The 26,612-nt window shown below is 35.7% G+C and overlaps 1 protein-coding gene and 1 non-coding gene across 2 annotated transcripts; both read right to left on the bottom strand.

Annotated features, from left to right (window-relative positions):
* Window positions 1-359: 359 nt before the first annotated feature.
* On the bottom strand, window positions 360-26,592 carry TMEM167A (transmembrane protein 167A). Its single transcript, XM_066381784.1, has 4 exons — window positions 26,483-26,592; window positions 15,079-15,188; window positions 10,276-10,310; window positions 360-4,509 (listed from the first exon to the last, which is right to left on the bottom strand). Exons 1-4 carry the CDS (start codon window positions 26,483-26,485, stop codon window positions 4,439-4,441), a joined length of 219 nt encoding a protein of 72 aa, XP_066237881.1. The 5' UTR covers window positions 26,486-26,592; the 3' UTR covers window positions 360-4,438.
* Window positions 13,194-13,330, bottom strand: LOC136404759 (small nucleolar RNA U109). Its single transcript, XR_010751453.1, has one exon. It is a non-coding gene; the product is annotated as a small nucleolar RNA U109 (small nucleolar RNA).
* Window positions 26,593-26,612: the final 20 nt, after the last annotated feature.

Raw genomic sequence — 26,612 nt, forward strand, 5'->3', positions numbered from 1 at the left:
TTTGGGCATCTGAAGGCTTTCAGTTGAGGTTAAAAAATATTTGTGAATTAATAACTCACTTTCATTCAGAATCAGATTTTGACTACCTCAGGGGGAATTAATGACTTCCTATTTAAAGTAAGTATTTAGACTCTTGAAGACTCAAACAAACAGCAACAAGACTGAACAGTTCTAAGCTGCAAAACAATTCAAAAACATGAAGACTCCCAAAACTCATCTTGACCAACCATTAATTAAAATATGAAGGTAAAACAAACAGAACCACTTCTCTATTCCCATCTTACTCAAAAGATGGCAATTTCAATATTTTTAACCTATAAAGAAACTTTCATTCACTGACAATAAAAACTAGGAGGCTCTTGAGAGTTTATTTTGATTTTTATTATACACCACAGGCATCTAGACTAAGCAAAGTAGGATGATTCTCTATACTCTTAAAATCACAGGAAATGGGTATTTCCACCCGATCTCCCATTTTCTGATTATAGCATGGCATTTCAGATAACTTTGGGATTAATTTAGGGCAAAATAAAAGATACCATGGAAGGCAGTATATAAATGACATAATTACTAAGCTATTTTTGGAAGCTAGTGTAAATTGATGATTATTGAGAACAAGGCTGTGAAGTAGTCACAACAGTATTCTAGTAAAGTCCTCACTTAACTTCATCAATAGGTTCTGTGAACTTTCAATGAGATGATGTACAAGGAAATCAATTTCTACCACTCATTGATATAATAAGTTAATTAAGTTCCTAAGGCATTTTATCAACATTATAACAAAATGTTACTCGAAGACTTGCTGCACTCAAAGCTGCTTACATTCTGAACACCTACTGCTTGAGGACACCCAAGAAAGGAGCGATCCCTAAGAATCTTCCATTCTTGTTTTTAGCTTCCTGTGATCCATTAACTTCTCAAAGGCTTTGAAAAGAGTGTTAAGTCCTTGCTTATTAGAAATCTTTTTGGTACACTAAGAAAATATAGACAATGCAACCATGTCTACTTCTTGTCTCGTTGTGTGTTTTAACAATCATACCTGCTTTTGGTATTGATGGAGTAAGAGTGACAGAGTTCCTAAAAATATTTGACCTGACAGGTTACCTTGGCTTTATATACTTAGTAGGTGAATCTCTGGAGAATATACTATTGTATTCCCAGGCCAAATTAAGGTTAGCATAGATATATTCAACTTTGTTTATATATACATCAAGGAAGGATTTTTGTTTCTTGTTTGTTGTTTTTTAGTCAGGCAAAAGGAAACACATATTCAATTTCAATTTGAAGTAGGTGATAGATCATGATGAGAAAAATACAGACCCTTTCTGTTTAACCTTTCTAGGCGTGTTTTACTAATCCCCAAGTGGTATAAACTAGTTACTTACACTCTAAAATTTATTACTGGTGCTTTTGAATATTTCTCTTAAATTCAGCTTAAGCATTGTTTCTTTGAAAGAAAGTTTATATCTCTGAGTTGTCACCCTTTATTTTCTTTTCAAATTCTAGCATTATCTCAATAATAAATGCTATCACACAGCACTTTGTATAGTAAGTAACTTCATCTCTCTGATCCACTACTTGATGACTACTTGTGTACTTGTCTATGCACTCTATAAATACTTCTTGAAAGAATACTGAAATATAAATATTCTATTTATAAGTCCTAGGTCTTTCTACAAGCTAAGCAGAGATCTGTTCATTTTTGACTTTGTAAACCTGGAGGAGTTACTTCATTCAAACCTCTATTTTGTCCTAAGATAAAACTAGACTGGTCTGCTATTACTAAGACAAAATAATCCATTACAAATTAATTGCTGTTATCTCTAGCACAGAAGGGCTATTTTGAATTTGAACATCTAAAAGCACTCAGCCCGGAACAAGAGCACAGGCATTAAAATGACATTGGACTCAATTCTAAACATTGTTTTTCTCCCTTAAGTGAGAAGCAGGGAGGCAGAAAGACAGACTCTTGCATGTGTCCCAACCAGGATCCACCTGGCAAGCCCCCTATGGGGTGATGCTCTGCCCATTTGGGGCAGATGCTCTGTTGCTTGGCAACTAAGCTATTTTAGTGCCTAAGACAGGCCATGGAGCCATCCTCAGCACCTGGGGCCAACTTGCTCCAACTGAGCCATGGCTACAGGAGAAAGAGAAGGAGATAAGAGACAGAGAGAATGAAGGGAGAGGGGTGGAGAAGCATATGATCCCTTCTCCTGTGTGCCCTGACCGGAAATTGAACCCAGGACATCCACATGCTGGGCTGACACTCTACCGCTGAGCCAACTGCCCAGGGCTAAACTTTTTCTTTTTTAAACCACAGAAGGAACTCAACATACTATGTGGCCTTTTAATTGACTATCTTTTGAGATTCCTTAGAAAGAAGACACATTCCTGGCACAGCTGAGGCCAACCAGCACAGAACATATTCCAGGAGATATGGACTCAAAAGATTCTGGATTCCAGAAGGAGGTTAGGGAGAGTGCTTGAATCTAGCAATCTGTGGACTTCAGTGCCATTATCCCATCCAGTACCACAAAAGACTATGTGAGAGGCAGTCCATCGGATGCTTAAACTCATCCTTAAAACTCGCATGCATCCTACCATCCTATCAGGGTCACAAAGGGAATAGCTGAATATTCTGTGGGCTTAAAACTACCTACACTGCCCTCTGGGTTACAGAACAGGATTCAGTGACAATACTTTGAAAACAATACATTAAAGAAAATGATAATTGCATTTATTGATAGAATCCTGTGTCTTTACCCCACCTTCAAAAGAGCTTGTGTTTCAAAAGGTCAGAATTGCTGGAGTCAATAATATGCATTGCCAAATTTCCCAAAGAAATTACTTCTTCCTCTATATTCTACTTACACCCTCCAAAACACCAAAACATGTCTTAAAGTTGATTATCTAGAATATTTGTCCCCCCTTTTGAAATATGAGATTCATGTAGCATATAAAAGTTAGTTGACATAGTTTTTGGAAAGTCTAGTTGGCAGCAGAGTTGGACAACATATGGCCACTAAGAAACTAGACCTAGAAAGGTGACTTGCTCTGCATGTATATGCTGATAAGTGTAGAAAAAAATATCATAGCCTGTTTCCCCGTCTAGAGCAAAATATACAACTTTTAACCAGCTTTAGGTAAGTAAAAAATGTAAAATAAACAAATGTATTGACAGCTTACAGCAGCTTTTATCTGGGGGAAAAAAGCAGGCAATGCATACCAAGCTTTTCTTAGATGTTTCCCAAAATTCTTTCCAAGTAGTTTAGTATTCAAAAACAGGTGGCTTTCAGTTCTATACGTTGCTTCTGAAGAGTTACTAGCAAACTCATTTCAAACTGCCCTACTACAAAATTTGTAAGTCACATTCCCAATGCTCCTCTTGCCTCGATTAAAATTACTAAGGTCCCTCCCTTGATTAGCAAAGCTCAAAGACACTTAGGCTGTGGTACATCAATCTGTAGATTTGAAAACTATTACCACCTACTAAGTTATATCTATAAGAGATTCCAGTTCAAGATGACAGACAAAACATAAACTGGATTCAAAGTGCTGTATTAAAAAACAAAAATACAGTTTGTATTTTAGGGTAATTAAGATAAGGAGAGACCTGAATCTAAAAATAACTGAAAAAACACATATAGGATTATAATTTTTTAATTGTTCTATTTTTCTTTTTATTCTATGAATGTAGTTTTATTTAAAGAATGACAGCTGGTCAAATTTATGCTTAAGACGTTAATCCATACTTAACCAGAGAGGTTGCAGAGGCTACTAAACAAGTCAGCTGTCCTAAACTCTTTTTTTGTTAAATATAAACATTTTCCCAATACTGCTCTTAAGTCACATCTCATTTATCTTCCTCCTTAGAACTAAGCAGGATTGTTTTAAAAAGCTTAAAAAACTGTAATAAAGAACAGTTTATGAAGAGTAGAGGTACTCTGGTTAGTGCTCAAAATGGTGTGGCCAGAGGTAAAGCAAGTATTATTAAATATAAATGTAATTAATATCAACACAAATTGAACCTTTTTTTTTCAATAGAAAAGCTAGTCCAATATACCGTCTTATTCTATAAAGATGTATCACTTTCAAATCACAGTGAAAGCAACTTGAATAATTTACCTATTTTTTCTACTATGTGACTTAGAGATACCTCACTAAAAACTGGTATCAGACACAACAAAATGACATTTGTAGAATGTAATATTGTAATGACAGTACTGAGAACGATTGTTACAAACTCTCTGAGTATTAAATGGTTACATCCTAATTATATAGAACATTGGTCCAATACCAAAATAGAGAACAGCAGCTGGAAATCTATCCCATTCAGTGTTCAGAGATAAAGTTAACCATTCTTTCCATTATTTTCTACAGATAATTCCTTCTTTTATATTGAAATCTGATGGCATTTACATTCAGGTATTTTTCCAAGCTACTGTATGAAAAGGATGCTGAAGGCCATCACTATACAGCACACTGCAACATAAGGACTCTTCCGTTCACCTGTTGAAAACAAGGGAGATATTCATGTTGATTAAATGAGTAGCTAACATTAAACTTTTTATTACTTACTATGGGAGAAGGCTACATAAGAACCAAGACAAAGTTCTTGTTATGAGGCCCAAACATTAGAGGAATGGTGTGGCAAAATAAGAACTAGATGCAACATAAAAGCAAGTATGACACAGAATACTCTAAAACTATATCAATTTATTTCTGAAACCACCTCCTTTTCACTTGTTTAGAAAACCCTTAATGCGCCCTTTCTGTGCTGCTGCATAAACCCAGATGTTGAAAAATACCACTCAGAATGCAGGACAGAGATCCAAGAGAAACGATCTCAAATGTAATTCAGGTCAAACAAATATTGTTTAATTTTTTTCTGTAGAAAGGGAAATTTCCACCCATAAGAAATTTAACATACAATTCTTTAGCCACATTATTTTCCTCAATGGCAGCAATTTGTGACACTTTTAAAGGGAAAAATAAGCATTTGTGAATAAGACTAAACAGGGTGATCAATACAAAACTGCACTTAAGAATGGGCATAAACTAAGATGCTTAATAAAACATACTAGAAAAAATTTCTGAGATGGAATTCCTATTGAAATTTTTATATTTTTTATAGTATGAATATTCTGGATCAGAAATGTAGAACTTCAGTATAAGTCAATTTTCACATGTGTTTAAGGAGTGTTTTTATCAGATGACTTTCTTTTGCATGAAATAGATCTGGAGTTGGCTTGTAAAATGGTCTTGCAAAGAGATTAAAATCTTGTGATTATGAGTTAACTCAAATTCATTATTCTTTCCAGTTTCTTCAGTAATTGCAAAGCTGTACAACACCACAAAGCGCCAGGCATTTACGTGCTGCCTTGGAGACATATGAGAAAGCCTGAAGAAAAACTGATGTGCTACTTCTAGAAATAACTTGGGGTGTGTACCAGTACCCTCTAGTAGATGATTCACATACTCTTCACTTGTGTTTTTCTGTGATGTTTAAAACCAGCTCTTTTCCAGTAATAAGTTCGTTATTTCACTTAGCAAGTTCAGTTAACTACCTCTGAAAAACATCAAATTTGACCACCCTTATCAACTAAAATCCTCAGTCGAGCTCATGCAGTTACATTGTTAGTGAATATATATCTTTGTGTCTATTCATTGACAATATTTATAAAAGATACTACTCACATTCAAATAAAATAAACATTTGGTGTTTTTCTGAAAATGCTTTTCTATCCATAGACATTAAATGGACTATTTCCAGCTAAAGGAAAATCTAAAAGGTGAGAGAAGAATGTTTTCATAATATTACCACCTCAACTAGAAAAAAAAAATTTTACAATAAAAATCTCCTCACATCATTATTATAATTTTTTTAATTCAGTAAGAAGAGGAGAGACAGAGACTCCTTCAGGTGCCCAAACAGGGACCCACCGGGAAAGCCCACTAGGGGACGATGCTCTTTCCCTCTGGGATGCTGCTCTGTTGCTCAGCAACTGAGCTTAGTGCCTGAGGCAGAGGCTGTGGAGCCATCCTCAGCACCTGGGGCCAACTAGCTCCAACTGAGTCATCACTGCAGGAGGGGGGAGGCGAGGAGAGGGAGAGGAAGAGAGATAAAGAAAGGGAGAGGGAGACAGAGAGGGGGAGGGAGAAGGGGAAGGGTGGAGAAGCAGATGGGTGCGTCTCCTGTGTGCCCTGACCAGGAATTGATACCAGGATATCCACATGCCAGGCGGAGGTTCTACCACTGAGTCAACTGGCCAGGGCATCTTCAGGTTATTATTTCTAAGCAATGCTAATTCCTTTGGTGCTAAATAAAAAACTTCAAGTTATTAAACAAAATAAAAAAAACATTCTGACCAATTTCAGGTAGGTTTCATAAGCAAGCCTGTCATTCTTATGGGGGGCTAGAAAATCTTTTTGTCCAACAGTCTTATTAAACACCTAAAAGATAAATTAATATTGTTCTATATTTTCCATCTGCTAGAAGTTAGTTTTTGAGGAAGTTTCTTCCTCATCCTCTAACTTAGAATGCCATAATTTACATGTGGATTTCATTTTCCTGTTTTTAATTTTCTTAAAAGAGATTGCCACGTGGAGAATTAAACATCTTTGGTTGAACTTGGGTAAGAATGTTACTTCTTGTCTGGTCTTGGTTCTGTGTAAGTGAATGTGAAACAGTTGCTGTAATGTGATGTGTAACATAAGATGATTTAGCTGGGCCTTTTCCCATTAAAACTGCATCCTTTCTTTGTGGATATTTTCTGTGTCAAGATAAGAGGAGCATATGCTTAGGAAAGCAGCATATCAGCATAAGCATTTTCTAAGCCATTTTGCCAAAATAAAAAGCTAATGCTTTTATATAATTGGCAAGAATGAATACTTTAACTATTTAACTTATGGCATTCATATACTCAAGAGAGAAAAATAAAAAGAATAAATGAGCAAGCAAAACCAAAAAGGCAGTTTATAATTAGACATAAAAATAGAAGAGACGCCTGGCCTGTGGTGGCGCAGTGGATAAAGCGTCAACCTGGAAACGCTGAGGTTGCCGGTTCAAAACCCTGGGCTTGCCTGGTCAAGGTACATATGGGAGTTGATGCTTCCTGCTCCTCCCCCCTTCTCTCTCTGTCTCTCTCCTCTATAATGAATAAAAAAAAAATCTTAAAAAAAAATTAAAAAAAGTAAAAAAAAAACCTTTCATATAAAAAAAAAATAGATGAGACAACAGGAAAGCATTAAGAAAGCTACAAACTAGCTGTCCTAAAATTTTAGCTCTACTTTCAAGTAACATTTGTGAACAAGAATAATCTGGGTTGGCTAATGAATGAAGCTGTACTTCTCTTATTTATTACATAAAATGGATTTAAAATACCTTAATATTTTAGTTCTAAATTAGCAACTTAATGATAATACTGAGATTAAATTTAGCCTGCTAACTCCATACTTTTATATTTGTATCAATGAATATTTAGAATTCCTTTTTTTAACTGAAATTTATTGGGGTGACAGTGGTTAACAAAATTATATAGGTGTCAGGTGCACAGTTCTATAACACATCCTCTACAATGTACTGTGTACCCACCCCACTTAACTCCCTCCCCCTCCCTAGCAATCACACTGTCATCTGTGTCAATGAGTTTTCTTTTTCTTTTTTCTCAATCCCTCCACCCCTGCCCCCTAGTGATCTTCTCTCTACTCCCCAAACTGTCTTGCTCTTCCATTATGTTCACTCTTCGTAGTTTACTTGAGATTATTTTTACCATTCTGTTCCTTGACAATATTATTTCTTTTTCTGGGAGACTTGGTTCTGAGCAAACAGTTTGGTTTATGTATATTTACATTTACCATTAGCTATCAGCATTAGCCATTGAGGGTGCTATTTTATCTCTTTATCTCCGTCTTTAGGTTACTTCTGAAGTGATTAGATCTTTTCTGTTATTTCAGGGCTTGCAACTGTTGAGCCAACTGAATCCCAGCTAAGCCTGCGCCCATAAGCTCTGTAAATCTAGGTTGGTCAGTCTCAACTGCTGACATTTTGACTAATTCTGTTGGAAGAGGCTCTTCTGTGCATCACAGGATGTTCGGCAATATCCCTGACCCATATCCCAATTCTAGTTGACAAAAACATGTCCAGACATTGTCAAATGTCCCCTGATTGACAACCACTTATCTAGGCTGTATCTGTGCTTTACCAATTTAAGGTCAATAATATTTCTTAGAAAATAAAAAAGAGTGAAAAGATTTTCATGTCTATCACTGAAAGAGATAATAAAATCTGACAAAGAACACCGAGGAAGAACAGTTAAAAATGCTCACTGAATTCTTGTCTGCTTCAATAGTCAATATACTGGAGGGCCTTGAAAGAAGAACTTTCCTGTGAAGCTCTATACACTTATACTATCATTTTCTACAGGAAGAAACCTAAAGGCCAAGAAACCATATAATCTCATCTAAACAGATTTTGAAAAAGGACTTTTAGATAATTTATTGTAGTATCGTACTTAACAACTTCCACTGTGAAAAGTTCAAGAAAAGAAAAGATGCTGTCTCAAAATTACTTCAATGTTAACAACATAGAATCTGCGGGGAAAACGGCAGTGTTAGCTTGCTTGCGGGTTTAGCAGCTACAAGCACTTTGCCTGACTGGCGTGTGGATGTGTAGCAGCGCCCGTGTAAGGCTATGGGTGCTCTCCTTAGGCGGCAATTCTCCTAGATGGCTCTTCCTCCACGATGAAGTGCGGTTTTTCCTGCTCCCTTGACCTTATTGCAAACAGCAGTTTTTCCTTTATTAGCTCTTTTCCTTTTGTTGTTTATTCACTTGCCTGTCTTTGTGAGCCTCCAATAAATGGGTATGACCTGACGCTTTCTGGCTCCACAGTTCCTAACCATCTGCACGAATTCAATGGGAACCTGCCTGGCCTCGACCACTAGCATTACAGAATCTTAGAAGATGCTTTAAAGAGTTTGAAACTCCTAATATTAATTTTAAATACTTAGCTGATACTAGGTTATCATGTAATTATCTTTAATTATGTATTACATCAATTCTCAGGTCTTCTTTAGAAAAATTTCTAAGTATTATAAGAATTTAGTTTGTATTTTTCAAGGTTTAATTTTGTTACAGACCATGTTCCAAATTTTCCACATCTTTGAGGAGTGACAACCAAAATAAGACATAATACTCTGAAGGGAACACAATGTATCTAAAGAAGATGATTCTGAAATTTTCTGTCCCATTTAATTAGTTTAGGGAATTCAGGTAGCTGTTAGATTGGCTAACTAGACTATTGCCTTCATTAAAAAAAGCCGACTGCCTTAAGAAAGAAAAAAAGTTATGTTTAAATCAATGTTGGAAAAAGAGTATAAAAGTCATTTTTTTTGAGGTGATCATGTAAATAATTCTAAAGAGGACAAGAAACAGTCATTTTTTAGTCCAAGTGGTAGAAGTACCAAAGCCCCGAAGTAGTTGTTCATGGAACGAGGCATGTTAAAAAGAGAATATAATATATTATTCAGGAGTACCAGTGAATTGGTGAATTACTGCAATGTAACACATTTTAATTCATTCATTACCAATCATTTTGAGAGTTTACTGTGTGCTGCTGGGCACTGTGCTAAATGTTATACACACAAGGGAATAGGGCAAGAGTATATTACTACCTAAATATAAATACACTTAAGATGCTACTAATCTTATTATGAAGAGTTAAAACATAACCACATTTATGTTAACTGTAATCAATCAGAATAACATTCAGCTACTACCACATGGGTTTAATAGACAAAAGTTAATGTTTTCTAAAGGCAACAAATAACATTCTATGACTTAGCATAGGGCAATAAAATGATTATGTTTAGATAGTTGCTCAGCAAGCCTTTCAATGAAGAGAAATTTACCCTCAAATTCATATACATTATACAGAACAACATACTCTCCACTATAAGTGTTATGTGCATAAACTTATGTATGTTTGTATGAAATCTTCTTAAAACCATGAATGCATAGTATTTGATACTTGAATTCAAGACAGATTTTTCTCATCAACTTCCTGCATATAAAGTATCAAGAGGTACTCACCAATCTAGCTTTAAAAAAATAAGGAAAAGAATTTGGTAGAATTCTAAACACTTTTGCAAACTTGTAGAAATTTAGAAAGCCTGCACTTCAAAAACTGACATTTGACTCCTACGAACAGGAAACAGGTAAACTGGCCGACAATCTACAGCTGAAGAAATGCAGGAAGAGTATACAAAGACACTTACCAATTCTGGCGCATTTCCAAAATATACCCAACAATCTGCATAAAATAAAAAAGTAGTTGCTGATTACTGGAAAGGTCAATCATTCTCCTAGTTTTATAGAGATAATTCATTATACTAGTATTGTAACTTCTGATGCTTTGCTTCAAAACTGAAATTTGTTGGATGTTGAGCCACATGTCACTTATGCAGGAAGGTAGAACACAGTAACTTCTCAACCATCAATGTAGATAATCTGTTACTAACTGAAATGTATGTAGTGTCAGAGGTTAACCTGGGGTAAATTAATGTGAGAGTGGCAAAAATTTGCACAAGGGCTTACTACTTTGACTTCAAAAAATGTAGCTCTGTATTTAAATAATCTGTAAAGATGAACACCAGTGAGAGGATTTACTATATCATTCAGTAAGGAAGAATACAAAAATAAGCGTCTATGTTTTCAATACAAGTAGAAAATCCTAGTGTAGGGACACTGTATATGAGTTAATTAAATAACTCCCTTTAGGCTAGCTCCTTTATTTCCTATTTGCATTAATCATTAAACTTGTAATGATTTGTCTATTGTCTATGCTCAGAAATACTGTAAACTGCACGAGGACAACATCCAAGTAAGTGCCAGTCATCAACACTTCTGCCTCTAACATTTCTTTTTCATTATGCTGGCTTTTAAATGAACTGATGGACAAGGTACTGAAACTTATCAAAACTAAAAAATTCTATAAATGACTTTGCTATAAATTAAATACATATTATATGGATGTATCACTTATTTGATGTATAATAAGTATCAGAGGGAAAATAAAGGAAAAAGCAAGTTGAGTTATTCAATGAACAGATATCAGAAAAAATAAAAATACCGTAAATAACTATTTTGTTGGTCTCACAGACTATTTTACATGGTTACAAACTATACATGGTTACAAATCAAGATAATATTACTTATTGTGGTAAGTTATAATTGGCCTAACAAATCTTAATACTTAAATTTCAGAAAAATTTATATTATACTCTCTTTGCCCAAAGAGATGGCTGGCTAGTAATCATTATATTAGAATGATGAAGACAAAGAAAATACTGGTTCAATTAAGTTCTATACATGTTCTTCTTCTGAAGTATAAAAACTTCCTGACCTCAAAGCAAAAAGTCTCTTACTTCAGATGAAATGAAATAGGTAAAAATACAAGTTAGTTTGAAGGATGGACATTCTGACAAGTGAAATAATTTTACTATAAGAATAAAAAGACAAGCCCTGGCCAGGTGGCCCAGTGAATAAAGCACTGTCCTGGAATGCTGGGGGTCATGGGTTTGACCCCCGGTCAGGGCACACATGAGAAGCAATCAATGAGTACACAACTAAATGGAACAACTAAATGAAACAAGTTGATGCTTCTCTCTCTCTCTCTCAAATCAATGAAAAAAAAGAAAAAGAATAAAAAGACAAAAACCATATATACTCTTGGAAGTAATGTAGAATAATATAAGGACCAGACTGTGTCTAAATTCAATCTTACTTAATTCATTGCATAACTGTGTGCTAGTTATTTTATCTCTTTATTAGCATTCAGTACTCAATGGAGTTGTGAAAAGGATTAAATGAGTTATTACACAGTCTTTAGAATAGTGACTAACCTATGCTGTGTTCACTACTACTTAGATTAAAGGTACATGTGACAATAACTCTGAAACCGGCTTATATTTCATCAAAAAACAGAAGACCACTGGTTAGTGACCTGCAATGTCATAGTTCCCTGATTCTAAAAACCCACTGATTATAATATGCCCTATTGAATTAAATCTACTCTGGTGAGGGACTCAGAGGCAGGATACCTGGAGACCTCCATGGGGAAGCTTCAAGTCCCACAGAACACATTGGAAACCATATGATCACAGTCAAGATCTTTTCAGGTCTAATATTCTATTAAGTATCATAAGAAAGTCAGTACACAACAGTTAGCACATAAAAGCTATCTGAATATAAAATATTCCCAACTTGGTCACTGAGAGACGTACCAGTACCAACTTCAGCCTTTTATTTTAAAAACATATTTATCATTTAAACATATTCCTGTAATATTCCAAATGATAGTTATTAAAACACAGGATTTTTTTTTTTTTTTTTTTTTTACAGAGACAGAGAGAGTCAGAGAGAGGGATAAGATAGGGACAGACAGATAGGAACGGAGAGAGATGAGAAGCATCAATCATTAGTTTTTCGTTGCGACACCTTAGTTGTTCATTGATTGCTTTCTCATACGTGCCTTGACCATGGGGCTACAGCAGACTGAATAACCCCTTGCTCAAGCCAGGGACCTTGGGTCCAAGCTGGTGAGCTTTGCTCAAACCAAATGAGCCCGCACTCAAGCTGGTGACCTCGGGGTCTTGAACCTGTGTCCTCCGCATCCCAGTCGGACGCTCTATCCACTGCACCACCGCCTGGTCAGGCAAAATACAGGAATTTTAGTGGTTGCAAAAAACTGTTTCTACGGCTATAGGCCAGTAAGTATTCTGCTGATAAAACTATTAGATCTATAAAAATAGGAAATGAGACAAAGTAGCAACCTTTTTCTGCTGATTTTTATTTCTACGTTACTTGAAGCAGCAAAAAATTAAGTTGTTATTTTCAACAGCGAAGTCATCTAGAACTCAATTTAAACAACCAACCTCCACATCTCCACATAAACATAGAATTACACTATAACAAAGAAAAGTTTATGATGAGTCTTATAAAAATATGTATTGTAATAAAAAAGGCCTATAAATTTTTTTCTCAAAGAAAATATTTCTTATATACAATTCAAAATAAAATGGAGCTTAATATTTATATAAATAGAAACAGTTGTTTTTATGAAAGCTTTCAAACAGTTGACTATATCAGCATATATTTTAAAATGTAAAAATAGGCATACTGTTTGTTTGGTCTTTTATGTAGGAGAAATATACTACTACTCAACCTCTACTGCAAGGTTGGCAGCCCTGAGAACTCCTTTTCTAATGTAGCATGTAATGGATGTATCCCTGCTCCCAAAGCAAAAAGGGGCAGACGTATTTCCACATGCAACCCACTCTTCATAATAGGATCAATCAAGTAAAACTATTTGATTCTACTACCATGTGATTATTCATAATGAAACAAACATTTAGTAATATGTTATTCGATAGATGCTATGTATTATATTAGAAATCCCAGCTATTGATCAATGACAATGTTTACTGGTTTCTACCATATGCTTTAACTCTAGGCTAATAGTTTGGGATTACAGAGGAAGGGAAGGAGAATATAAAGTTGGTTGGGTAAAAAGACTTCACACACAAATAAGAAGTATATACGATTATGTAATTTCAACAAATAGACAAGATATTAAAGTGAGTGCTGATGACTAAGTGCAATGAGTTCAGAAAAAAAGTGGAATGATGAGAAGAAAATGTCTACAAAGAAGGGCGCACTGTCATAAAAATTGATGGGTAACTGTTTTTAACTTTACAAAATTAAATAAAATCCTTCTGGCCAACAGAGACAGGTTATCAGTTTATTAGAAAAGAATTGCTGATTTTCAATACTCAAAACTGGTTAGAGTTTTATTTATTCCTTTATACATGTTCAAACAACCCTAAGGAATAAAAGGAAAGGAGTAAAAAAAGTCAAATAATTTAGATAGTGGGATGTTTGAATAAATGTTAGTTATGTCTCGAAGTATATAATAGAATTGAAGGAATGAGAGTAGAAATTATTACTCTTATAGTTGAATATCAACCACTCGGTCTCTTGTAGAAGCTTTTATTAGTGTTTGACATTGCAGGATCCTAATTTGGCCTTTTTCTTCCCATTAAAAACAAAAAAGGTGGTTCAGACAATTATTTCTATATGAAATATTCTATTACATTCTGTCTTTTTATTTCTAAAGGTAGTTAAGTGAGATACAGGTTCTTATCCAGAAATGATTAAGACAATTATTCATAAAAATTAATAAATATATAAGGCAAAGAAAAAACAGTTTTTACCACATGGTCTCTCTGTCTTAAAATTTTTATTTATTGGTTTTAGAGAGATAGAAACATAAATCTGTTCTGGTATAGAATCTGACCAACGATCAAGCCCACAATCTTGGCGTATCGGGACTAAGCTCTAACCAACAGAGCTACATGGCCAGGTGCCTGGTCTCTTTCTTTCAGCACATTCTTCTTTTTGGTTAAATTCAATATCTACTTCTGTATTATGAACATGGCACTTTAAAATTTAATTCTGTATGTTATGATATTAAACTCAAATTTTTGGGGGCTATGAACCTAATAAGTAATGTGACATGCCCAAGATTTAACACTACTGTTTAAATAAGATAAATACATTTCTTTAAAGCTGTTTAATTTATAGTACAGACAGGGAGTTCATATGATTAGAGCAATCTTGAACTAGAGAAGAAATGTCTATATTATTATTTTTATGGACACAGTGTTTGCAAAGTGTTTCATGCTTCCGAAATATAATAACAAATTAGTAATTATTCTATTTTCTTAACCCTCCTAAAAAATATCGTTTGCATCTTTTTTTAAATATACATTTTTTTCAGTCTAATAAATTTTAGGTCACTTCTGATATTCATCTTTTTATGTAATAAGATTCTGTGAATATAAAGTTTTTGGATTTTTAAAACAGACAAGAAAATAATGTAAAATGTTAATACAAAACTAAGTTACATATAGAAATGAAATTGTTTAATGATGTTCACAGTAATTTACATTCAACGTCTATAAGACCTATCAATGTCTATAAAACCTAATTTGGTTGATTAGAGATCATTAGTAACATACCCAGTTTTATTTCTGTCCAGGAGGCTGGGTGCCAAGGATCGGATGTAAGCACAGGTACATATAAGTAGCAAGATTACAGTCAACAGACTCTGGAAATTGAAAATGGCAGACTAAAGAAGAGAAAAGTTAATATCAAAAGAAGTGCATAGGTAAGACGTTCCAAACAAGTCCATATAAAGAATACTTTTTTCTTTAAAAAGGCAAGCAGAATGACATGACTGAGAACACTTAAAACCAAAATACTGAGGTATTCTGAGAGACTACTTTCTTCTTCATTCTTTGGGCTAAAGAATGGAGAGCATGTAACAAAAATTCTAAATTTGACAACTTTAAAAACAGGACAAAAAATGCCATGAATCTATATATTTCAGCTCACCGAAGCCGAATCAATGTGTAATTAACACAGGTGTTCTAGAGGCCCAGCCTACAAGCAGGACAAGGAGGCTCCAAGCTTGGCTGGTAGCTGGCGATATGACCTCAGCTGAATCATTAGCCTTTTTCCAAGTCTCTGTTTCACATCTGTACATTTGGGTGTAGAGTGAAGAGACAGACTAAATATTGGCTAAAGTTTCTTTCAATTATAAAATTCTTTAAGGATAAGAATGCTTTATAATTTAAGCATTTGTGTTCCATGCACTGACTCACTATTTGGTTTTGGTGAAAGAAAAGCACTTGCTCATTCACTGCTGAAGTCTCCCTGAACTCAGTTTTGTCCCTTCTTCTATATTCATATAAAAACCTTCCTGTTCCCATAGCAAACTGTTTTATATTACAATACTCATTCCTGAAGAGGAGACATTGTCATGTCAGACTCAGTCACCAGCACCTGACTGTGCACCTGACAAACAGCAGGAACCCATAAGAGATGACTGAATAAATAGTTAAGTGCAGAAATACTCTTTTATATATATAATCCCAAAAGAATCTAGTGAAAAACAATTACAGACCATAAGGGAATTAAGTAAGGTAGCTGGGGAGATAATTAAAATATTTACATCAATACCTTTCATGATTATACTATCAATTAAAAGACATAATGAAAAAAAAGACTTCATTTATAATAGCAAAATATCTAGAAATAAGCTTAAAATGAAATGCAAATTAGCATCAAAGAATAAGTGTCAAAACATTAAAACATACTAAAGAACACAGAGGCAGAATGAGGTATTCCTTTTTATTTTTCTTTTCTCATTCTCAAGGATACTTTCTTATTTTTTTAAAGTGAATTTTATTGGAGTGACACTGGTTAAAATAATTATACAGGTATCAGATGCCCAATTCTGCAACACATCTCTGTACACCCTATTGTGTATTCACCCCCCACCCCCAAGTCAAGTCTTTGTCCAGAATAAAGAACTTATTGAAGTGGTTCTGATAATGGAAGAAAACATTATAAAGCTAACCTGTAAATTTAAAATGAACATAATACCAACAAGTTATTTTTAAAATTAGGAACTGATTTTGAAGTTCATATGGAACTGTAAGAAAAAGAACTAATCCTGGCAAAAACTGTCATATTTTTAACCTTTCACACATTTTTTTTTTTAATTGAGAGCAGGGGAGGCAGAGAGACAGGCAGAAGCCTGCATGCTCCTGACTGGGATCCGCCCGGCAAACCCCCTATGGGGTAATGCTCTGTCCATCTGGGGTGTTGCTCTGTTGCTCCACAACAGAGCAATTTTTAGTGCCTGATGTGAGGCCATGGAGCCATCCTCAGTGCCAGGGGCCAGCTTGCTCAAATCAATAGAGCCATGACTGCAGAAAAGGGGAGGGAGAGAGGGAGGGAGAGGGTGAAGGAGAGGGGGTGAAGGAGAGGGAGAGAAGGGGTTGGAGGAAGGGGTGGAGAAGCAGATGATTGCTTCTCCTGTGTGCCCTGACCAGGAATCAAACTAGGACTTCTACACACTAGGCTGATGCTCTACCACTGAGCAAGCTGGCCAGGGTACATTTTTAGAATACTTATAAACCATTCAAAACATTTTTTATAGGTTCATGCTATTTACCAATATCACTAAGGACAAAATGCTTATTACATACTATGCTTAAGTGGTAGGAAAAGTTGCACACTATTTTTTCACAATCTTATCTTTAGCTATGTAAACTTTCATGCAAAGAAGAGGGGAGAATGCAGTGATTATCTCTGGAAGATTTTTAACCAATACAAGTACTCAGCCTTTTTGAATTTCTAAGTGTTAGTTTTATAGTCTGAAAAATATAAACAAAAATCTTTTGCATTATTTTAACAGTTGTTTTTCTATGAAAATCATTTCTTCATGGATATAGCAAAGATAAAGTTTAATATGCCTTTTTAATTGAATTTTTAATTTTGCATCTGTGAAGGCAAGTAATACAAATTTTATAACTTGAAAAGAATTATTAAATGAACTTATAACCAATTCTAGATAGAAAACACAAGTACCTCACAATGCTTACTTACCTTCCAAAGGCCATATTTTTAACATGAATAAGTAGATATAGTATTTGATAACCTCATGAAACATAAAACACAGATTTCCTTCCAACCAACATAACTAAACATGTATTTAGTAGCTACTCTGGGGTATGAGGCTATACATGGAATTTAAAAAGTACATAGCATGATTTCTTTCCTCCAGGACTTTATAAGAGCTAATGGCAATAACATATTCACCGAGTACTTGTTTGGATTATCTTATTTATCCTCATATGTAATGTTATTAAACCCTTATTCTATATGTGAGACAACTGAGGCATATAGCAGTTACAACTAAGTTAGTACATATATCTGTATTTAAAATACTAAATAGCAACTCACTGTAGCGTATGTAACTATTGAGCTATGCTGACAAAAAAGTGCTATTTTCATAAAGTCAAGTCAGGAAAAGGTTCAGGTAGAAAGCCTTGAGAATCAAGCCTTGAGAGCACACTTAGAAGGGCAAAGAAGAGAAAGTAGGCTCCAGATGAGATAAAAACATGCAACACATCCTAAAGAATCAGGAATTTGCATGTTCAGGGAATAATGTGCAGATTTATTGTATTCAGCAAAGATTTTATGTAGTAAAGTGGCTGGAAAATGGATTTGCAAAGTATGTTTATCACCTTCCTAATGGAGTATCTAAATTCACGATTTTGCAATGTGTATTTTTTCCTTCCCTGAATGTACTGTTAAAGAAACATGCTTAAATGATAGTGTCTGGGATTGGCTTCTAAATAATTCAGTTTGTGTGTGGTGGAAGGTGTGGGGTTGATTAAATGCTGAGTATAAGAGGCTTCACTGTACTCTTCTTTCTACCTTTTTATGTTTTAATTTTTTCATAACAAAAGATTTTAAGAGGCACTTAAAATATGCTTATTATTAAAGAAGTGGGGTGTATTATATACAGTTGTATGTGAAACCATTTACAAATGAAAATCATTTACAAGTATGTAATATATAATACATACAACTTTGCTCCTGGGGTTTACAACCCTAAAATTTAAACAAATAATCTTAGGTGGTAAAGTCTTTTAGATGTACTCAGACTGGTCTAAAGAGTGTTTCAAACTTATAGAAATTAGTCTACCACTGCTTAGCCTACCTAAGCATTCCTCTTAATGCTTAGCATCTGTTGGCCACTGAAATAAAATTTTAGACTCAGGGTTAAAGGAAACAGATGTTCCTGTTCCGTAGAAAAATAATTGGGATTTTAAATAGGAGTGTTATTAAAGCAAAGGGAAGAAGCTAAGAAAAAAGGAAGCATGTTTGATCACAAAATAGAGGGAAAGATGATAAAAAAAAAGTGATAAGGATAGTAAATTTTATTTTTTACTGTTTAATTTTTTTTTCCAGATCTCTTAAGTCATGAAATTCTTTTCAAGATATTCTGTTTTTGTTTTGTTGTTTTTCATCTATTTTTGCCTGCCCAGTGAAGAGACTCAAACTTCCGGTCTCAACGCAAGAGTTCTCTCCTCTCCGAAGTCTTCCCTGTCCTTCCTCTCCACAACAGATTCAGCATCTCTGTGGGCGTCACACACACAGCTGCTTATGATAGCACCCATCAAACTGTACTGTAATTGTATCCTTTATTTTATTGAGGTTCTTACCAATTCCTGTGACTACTACACATAATAGTACATAGTAGTCATGGAAAAATGTTGGATGAACAGAAACTTGAAAACAAACACTAATAAATAATATTTTAACAAATCCAAGGGCATACTTAAGATTCCAAATTAATAATGCAGATTATTAAAAATGTGTAGATCAGAGTGCTGAATATTTTGTTTATTCAAGAAAACCTCCACATACTCCTTTGTATTTATATTTACTTGTCAATGTTACTTTGAAAATCCAGAAACCAGGGGCAAATATTCTTACGTTTACAGTAAGAACCCAGGCTGTAGGGCAAAATCAAGGCGTGAGGTAATATACTTTTAGTATCTAAATGTTTTTTTTGTATTATAAACTGAAATTCAGGGAACGTTCTATCATGCAGCCAGCCTTAAGGTGCTTTCATATGGGACAATGTGTAGTCTTCTGACTCCACCTAATATGTAAGAGATAGTTAAGAAGTTAAGACAACTGAGTGGGCAAGCTGGCTGGCAGAAAATTATAGAACCTCAAACAATTCTCCAATCTCAGGTTTACCTAGTTTTCCATGAGGACACCCTGGGACAATGCTAGGGAGTTATATAATGGTATGCTATCCAGTTTAATAAAGATAGCTACATATATTAAATTATGCACATTGGAACTAAGGAGTTATAAAATACAATACAACTTGTTCCTTCTGGAGGCTTTAGGGAAGACTATCTTCTTGCCTTTTCCAGTGCTAAGAGGCTGCCCACAACCCTTAGCTAGTAACCCAACTCATCATTCTGACTTCTATAGTCACTTCTTTTGTGACTATGTCCCTTTTGCTTCCCTTTTACAAAGATCACTATGAAAAATCGCTTCCGCTCCTCATAACTCAAGATATTTACTTGGCCCATTCCAAAATTCTTAAAATGGAAAGTCTCCTTTACCAAGTAAGATAATGAGATAACATCTGCAGGGGTTTTGGGGGCGGGCATTCTGTCTACCACACCTTACAAACATTTCCTTTTTATAGAGGTATTCAGGAACATTCCCTGAACTCAGGGTTACTTGGATACCTGGAGCACAAACCACCTCACATACGATCAGAATGGAACCCGGGGGTCGTGGAATACAGCGCTTCTGCTTTGACGTTTGACCGTTACTCTCATAGTTGTGCTCAGTCTTCTTTAAAAAATGGCACTGGAGATCCTTCACTGTTTTTCTCCAGAAACTCCTTCTACTACCCCTCCATGCTCCAGCTCTATCACACTAGTCATAGCTAATCAATTTCTAATATACTTCAAATAATTACTGTACTAAATTATTTCATCCAAACCAGAAGAAAATAAACTTGATGAGTCAGTTGTTTTGTATAATTGTTCTAAAGTAAATCACAATTCCTTAAGACATTTGAAATAATGAAAATAACTCAGATTTTCATTTGGCCACTGCTACAGTACAAGAAATCATTTCTCAATGAATAGACAGAAATTGTTCAATGCAAAGCTTAATGTTCAAATGTGAAATTACTGGCAATGTTGACACATTTTTTTAAAATTTGCTATACGGAAGTCAGTTTGAAAAGTTAATATTTATTTCAGATTCAATTTTTGTCATTTTATCTATATAGATACAATGCCTTATTTTCAGAATCATTCCTGAATGTTAAAACTATATTCACTAAGTCTGATTATAAAAACAAGAATTCAACATAGGGTTTTGTCTTTAGATGTATAAATAAAAATATTTCCAAGTAAAAGGAACCATTCATAACATTAGAAATAGAGGGAAAAAAAGGAGGAAATATCCAAGCAGCATATCTGTTCAAACAAAGAAACAATGAGAAAAGCAGCAGATATACACATATTAATATGCTAAACAGAGCTTTGCTCACAGAGTCCACAATGACTGGTTGCTAACCATAAGATTTTCAATAAGTCTATAGTATTTTCATTAATCCTGGATCCTTAAGATACATGTAGCTTATTTATTTATTAAGATTATTAAAATAAACTGTTTAATCAATTTGTTAATTAAAGGTCTTCATTATGCATAACAGTGGGAGCTTTAAATGTTGACTGTCTTCTACATGGGAAATAGATTTCTATTTCTATATTTAATTCTTGCAGTTTAACTGAAATTCACTTTCAACAAGAATTGAATACCAAAGAGCTAAATGTTTAAAGCTCCAAATAGTAGCAATTTTACTTGCTTTGGTAACTACTGCTTTTACACAAAACTAAAGTCATTTATCCCTGTCTGGAAAGGAAACCCAGAAAGGACATTCCTGACCTAATTGTGATAAAAATTACACTGCACTGGAAAAGTGGGTCAGCACTTGATCACTTACAAATCTAGGTCAGGTCAGCATTTTCCAACTAGGTTATACTTGTAATTCATATGTACCACTATTATCTCTTCAAATGAAAAACATGGAAATACAGGGATAAATATAAGTCTGTATGTGAATGTGCAAACACACACACAAATATCCCATTTTCTCAACATAATTAATACAGGTGATCAAAAAGATTTTAACTAATACACAGAAATATTTAACACGTTCTTTTGGCGTTATTAGCACATAAGTTCAACCTTTGTTGCTTATTCAAGGTAGCAATGATACTATACCAAATGTAAAAGTTATCTTAGTTTAACTAAAACCCAGAAACCAGGATTGCTTAATTGTTCAATGTTAAGAACACATCAGCTTCTCTTAGAACCAGTGGCTAGTAAACATTTGGATTATTTAATGAATAATCCAAGTATATAAATTTGTTCTTGGGTAAAGCAGCATCTCTACAAATCAGTTTAATTGCACGTAAAATGAGGCAGCTGTACGAAATAGCCATTTGATCTCACTGGTCCTGTTTCAAAAGTGTAGAGACTTTCTCTACTTACACTTAAAATTAATAACTTTCATGGCTACAAGTCAAGCTACAGTCCAGAGTAGAAGCACATCAACTCTGTTCTCCACTGGTGACATTGGTGGCCATTTGGGTTTATGTTCATCTTATTGTCATGGTACCTACAAGGTGTTTGCTGTGCCTGCTGCTTAGTTCTGGAGATAACTGACAAATAACTCAGATCTAAATATAGGTAAGAGGGTGTCGAAGGTGTCAATAAGAGATAGTGTACATGTAACTATTATAAAACGTAGACTTAAATGAAGAAATAAATGCTTCAAATGTGTCCTTGATAAATGATTTTGACAAGAGAAAATATTATGAAGGACAAAGTGCAAATCCTGTTATGAAAAAAACAAAACAAAACTGACCATGCAGTCAGAAAAGACAAAGACTGATAAAACAGAAAAGTTTCCAAGTACAGAGTCAGATGTGGTAAAAACTCTGGCTAGACATTAGAATTACTGAGAGCTTTTAAAAACAATCAGTGCCCAGAAAATTGGACTTAGTTGGGCATCTAGTTTCTCAAAACTCCCTGGAAGTTTTTACTTGCAACTGGGTTTGTAAGCCACTACAACTAGCACCCACATCAGTTACCTAATTAGCCAGTGCAATGGTTTTCGGTGTAGTCCATGTAACCGTCATGGCTATTATGAGGTCAAAAATATTTTTATAATTCTAAGAAGATATCCCTCTTTCATGTTAATGGTGCAAAGTAATAGCAACAAGAGAATTATCATCTTAACCAACTCCCCCAACCACAAAGGCACACCAAACCTTTCTTCTTGAATGGCATTTTTGTATAATAAAAAGAGCATAAGAAATGGTGACAGAGCTCTTAAATTTAAATTTGAGATTCATTACTTATAAGTAGTGTGATCTTGGGCAAGACACTTTATTATTAAGTATAATGTGGTCAATAAATTAAACCTTTAAATAAAACACTGTATGTCAAGTGCCTGGCAGAGTGGTACTTAACCAGTATTTCCTTCCAATCCAATCAATCACCCGAACTGGAGTTGTGTTTCATTAACTCTTACTAAGCACCTTCAAAATGGTTTTCTTATTTATTCTTTCCTTAACCTAATTACTATTGTCCAGAGTTGAGGCATTCACAGGACACATACAAGATTCAAGCAATGAATGCATAAATAAGTGGAAAAATAAATCAATGTTTCTCTCTCTCCCTTCCCCTATAAAATCAATAATTAAAAAAATAAAAATAGTTCAGGCATTTAATCATCTACCACTTGGATCACTGCATCTGCTTCTAAAGTGGTTTCCATAATTTTAATATTACTCTATTTAAATACAACCTCTATAGTGTTCCAGTTGGTTTTCTAAAATGCACGCTGTTCTTTTTTCTGCTAAGTCTATACCAGGCAAGCAATTAAATGTCAACAAAACATAAAGTCCTTGATTCGGCAATAAGCCCTTCAAGATCTGGCCTCAATCTTTCTAGTTTCACCTCTACCATCATTTCACTGCTTAACTTCCAAACAACTCTTCAACTTGATGCCCTTTAGCTCCGTAACTGCCCTTTCCTTTATATACTGTATGTCTAAAGAATAGAGACACTATCCAGCTCTAGCCAATGATTCCTTTGGTAATCCCTTATCACTCTTGAACATACAGGTCAGTGTTACCTCCTTGGTGATATTTCTGCTGCAATTCCCAGTCAGAATTACCCTTTGTTGTGTTTTATTAGAATTTACGTGCTAATATTTTCTCTGCTACAAGATGAGGGAGAATATTTCACACCCCTTCACTTATACGCAGTTTAACTGTAAAATGTGAACAGCTTCTACTCTGCAGGGTTTGTTGAACACGAAATGGGAGTAACTATAAATCACCTAATACACCAACAGAGGAAGATAAACTTCCTTAAGTTAATCAAGTAAAAGATGGGAACTGGGAATGATTGACCTCATTTGGCTCAGTTTCAAGTCCACAGTCTTTCCACTGCATATATTGTCTTTCTACATATTAGTAGAATTTATTTATTTATTTTTCCCACTGGACTTGTAAAGTCCATGAAGACACTGAGCAACTCTTACATGACTTTGTGTTCTCATTCATTTGAACACTAACTCTTATTGACACTGTGATGTAGAGATTAAAAAAACCATTCTCTTATTTTAAGAACTCTGCCTAGAGAGATGAGAAATATAGGCAAAACCCTATTGCTGTGTTGTTTTTTTGTGTGATAAGTGCTCTGCTAGTGGGATACTGGAGGTTTGAGTATGGATGCCTAGAAGGCATAGAAGAAAAAAAAAAAAGGCAGGGAAGCCTTTGTGGGAAGAGATGAAACTTGAGATGAATCTTGAAGGATGTAAAGTTAGGGAGAACACAAAATTCTGAAGCCCTTAAAAGTATGAATACTTATATGGTATACTTATCACTGTTTATGTCTGATAGCTGTTAAACTGTTAATGCTGATAAACATTTTATGGCCTTGAAACGCATTTAAGAAAATGAATTCATTAAAATATTGTAATTCAGAATTCAGTCATTATCTATTACAGAGTAGATAAGCATTTTAGGTGCAAACTCAATGCTGACATCCGAAGCTCATAGGAGCAGAGCAGAAGTGAAAAAGTAGTCACCTGGCAAATGTTTTTATTATTCACCCATGTCTGATTGGCATATTATACTTGAGAGTGACAAATCACTAAGACATTTTATTCTCTATTATGGTGTTTCTATTAAGATCAGCATAAAAATCTCTGGCATTTGGACATTAAAATAAGTTTTGTTTTTTTTTTTATTTCTGAAGCTGGAAACAGGGAAGAGACAGTCAGACAGACTCCCGCATGTGTCCAACCGGGATCCACCCGGCACGCCCACCAGGGGGCGATGCTCTGCCTCTCCAGGCCGTAGCTCTGTTGCGACCAGAGCCACTCCAGCGTCTGGGGCAGAGGCCAAGGAGCCTTCCCCAGCTCCCCGGCCATCTTTGCTCCAATGGAGCCTCCCTGCGGGAGGGGAAGAGAGAGACAGAGGAAGGAGGGGGGGAGGGGTGGAGAAGCAGATGGGCGCTTCTCCTGTGTGCCCTGGCCAGAAATCGTACCCGGGACTTCTGCACCCCAGGCCGACGCTCTACCACTGAGCCAACCGGCCAGGGCTAAAATAAGTTTTGAGTCCTGGCTACCCATGACCCTGACTTCCTTCAACTACTAGGAAGTTGTGGACTTGAAATAAAACAATGCTTATAAACTGACTTTTCACACACAGTCTGGCACTCAAGTGTATCTTGCCTATCTTTTTGATATGTGGGGAAAGAAGCAGGAGCATATCCTTGTCCAAGGAAAGAATACCTTGTCATAAACTGTCATCTCCTCTGTAAGTCATATGCTCCTTGAGGGAAGATACTGTGACTTATGCCCTAGCTATAACCAAAGTAGCTAGCATAAAGGAAGCAACAATTAAGTTTTCAATTAAATGTCTAAGGGTTTTGTGCTGTATGGGATTCTGCAGAAAGTTCTGGGAACAAAAGCCTAGCAACTATTCCCATAGAATAGCATTTTAGGGAATCGTGGTTGCTTTTGATGCCATAATAAAAAGCAGGTATCTTTTCCCCTCAAATATGCTCATAATTGCAATATTAACAGGTGGACTTCATAAATTTATCATGAGGGCCTGGAGTAGAGGTTTTTGGCATTTTACCACAGCTAAGGTAAATGCCTTCAGACAGACCTTGGGAAACTGCACTAACAACTACACACACTGCCTCCATCTGTCCTTTGGCCATGCTCGCTTCACCTCTTTTCCAGAGGCCCAAACTATCAAAGGAATCTGCAATAACGTAAAATAACATACAACTTTAAAAACGTGAATGGAGGAGAGGAAGGCCCGAGGATAGAAACCACTCCAAGTACAGAAAGGTCCTAGGAGAAAAACTATCTCTGCTGAGACCTCCAATCATTAAAACCTCATTTGTAAAGTAGCATTTTTAAGGCTGAGAGAATGGAATAGGAGAGACCCAAAGACCACTAATTCAACAGGTAAAATTAAGGTGTGAAGTCTGGAGTTTATTTGACAACTATGAAATGAAAACCTCATCAGGCGCGTAGGAAAAGGAGACGCAAAACAACCGGCAAACTCCAGAACCCGCAATGATTCAAAGGGTCAGGGGCCACAAAGCGTCTACGTGGCCGACGGGTTAAGCCAAACAAGCACATTTCTTCGCGAACAGGTCAAGAAAGCGACAGGCGCGTGCGGAACTGGACCGGTTCCGAGATCCTGGGGTGTTTCTTGGGTGATCGGCCCTAGTTTCCCCCGCTAGGTTGTGCGGGATCCTCCTGGCTCCTGGGCCTGTGCATCCTCCGAACCCTGGAGAATCAAGTGAGTGACAAAGCTCCTCGGCCCGCGCACCCGGGGCCGCCGCACAGCCCTCCAGCTTTGGCTCCGGGCCACAGCCCCTTCTGAAGAAAGCTCAACCACAACCCGAACCCCGGGTTCTTACCATAATGAGGCCGGAGAAGCCCCGTCCACATCACCCTTCCGGGCCCAAGGCGGAAGAGGCGTGCACGCCTCGCCTGCTCCGCCTGCCCCGCTCGGTTCTTCCGGCGTTCCGGTTGGGCCTGCCAGGGCAC

Source organism: Saccopteryx leptura, chromosome 4, assembly GCF_036850995.1.
Source record: "Saccopteryx leptura isolate mSacLep1 chromosome 4, mSacLep1_pri_phased_curated, whole genome shotgun sequence".
Taxonomy (NCBI): domain Eukaryota; kingdom Metazoa; phylum Chordata; class Mammalia; order Chiroptera; family Emballonuridae; genus Saccopteryx; species Saccopteryx leptura.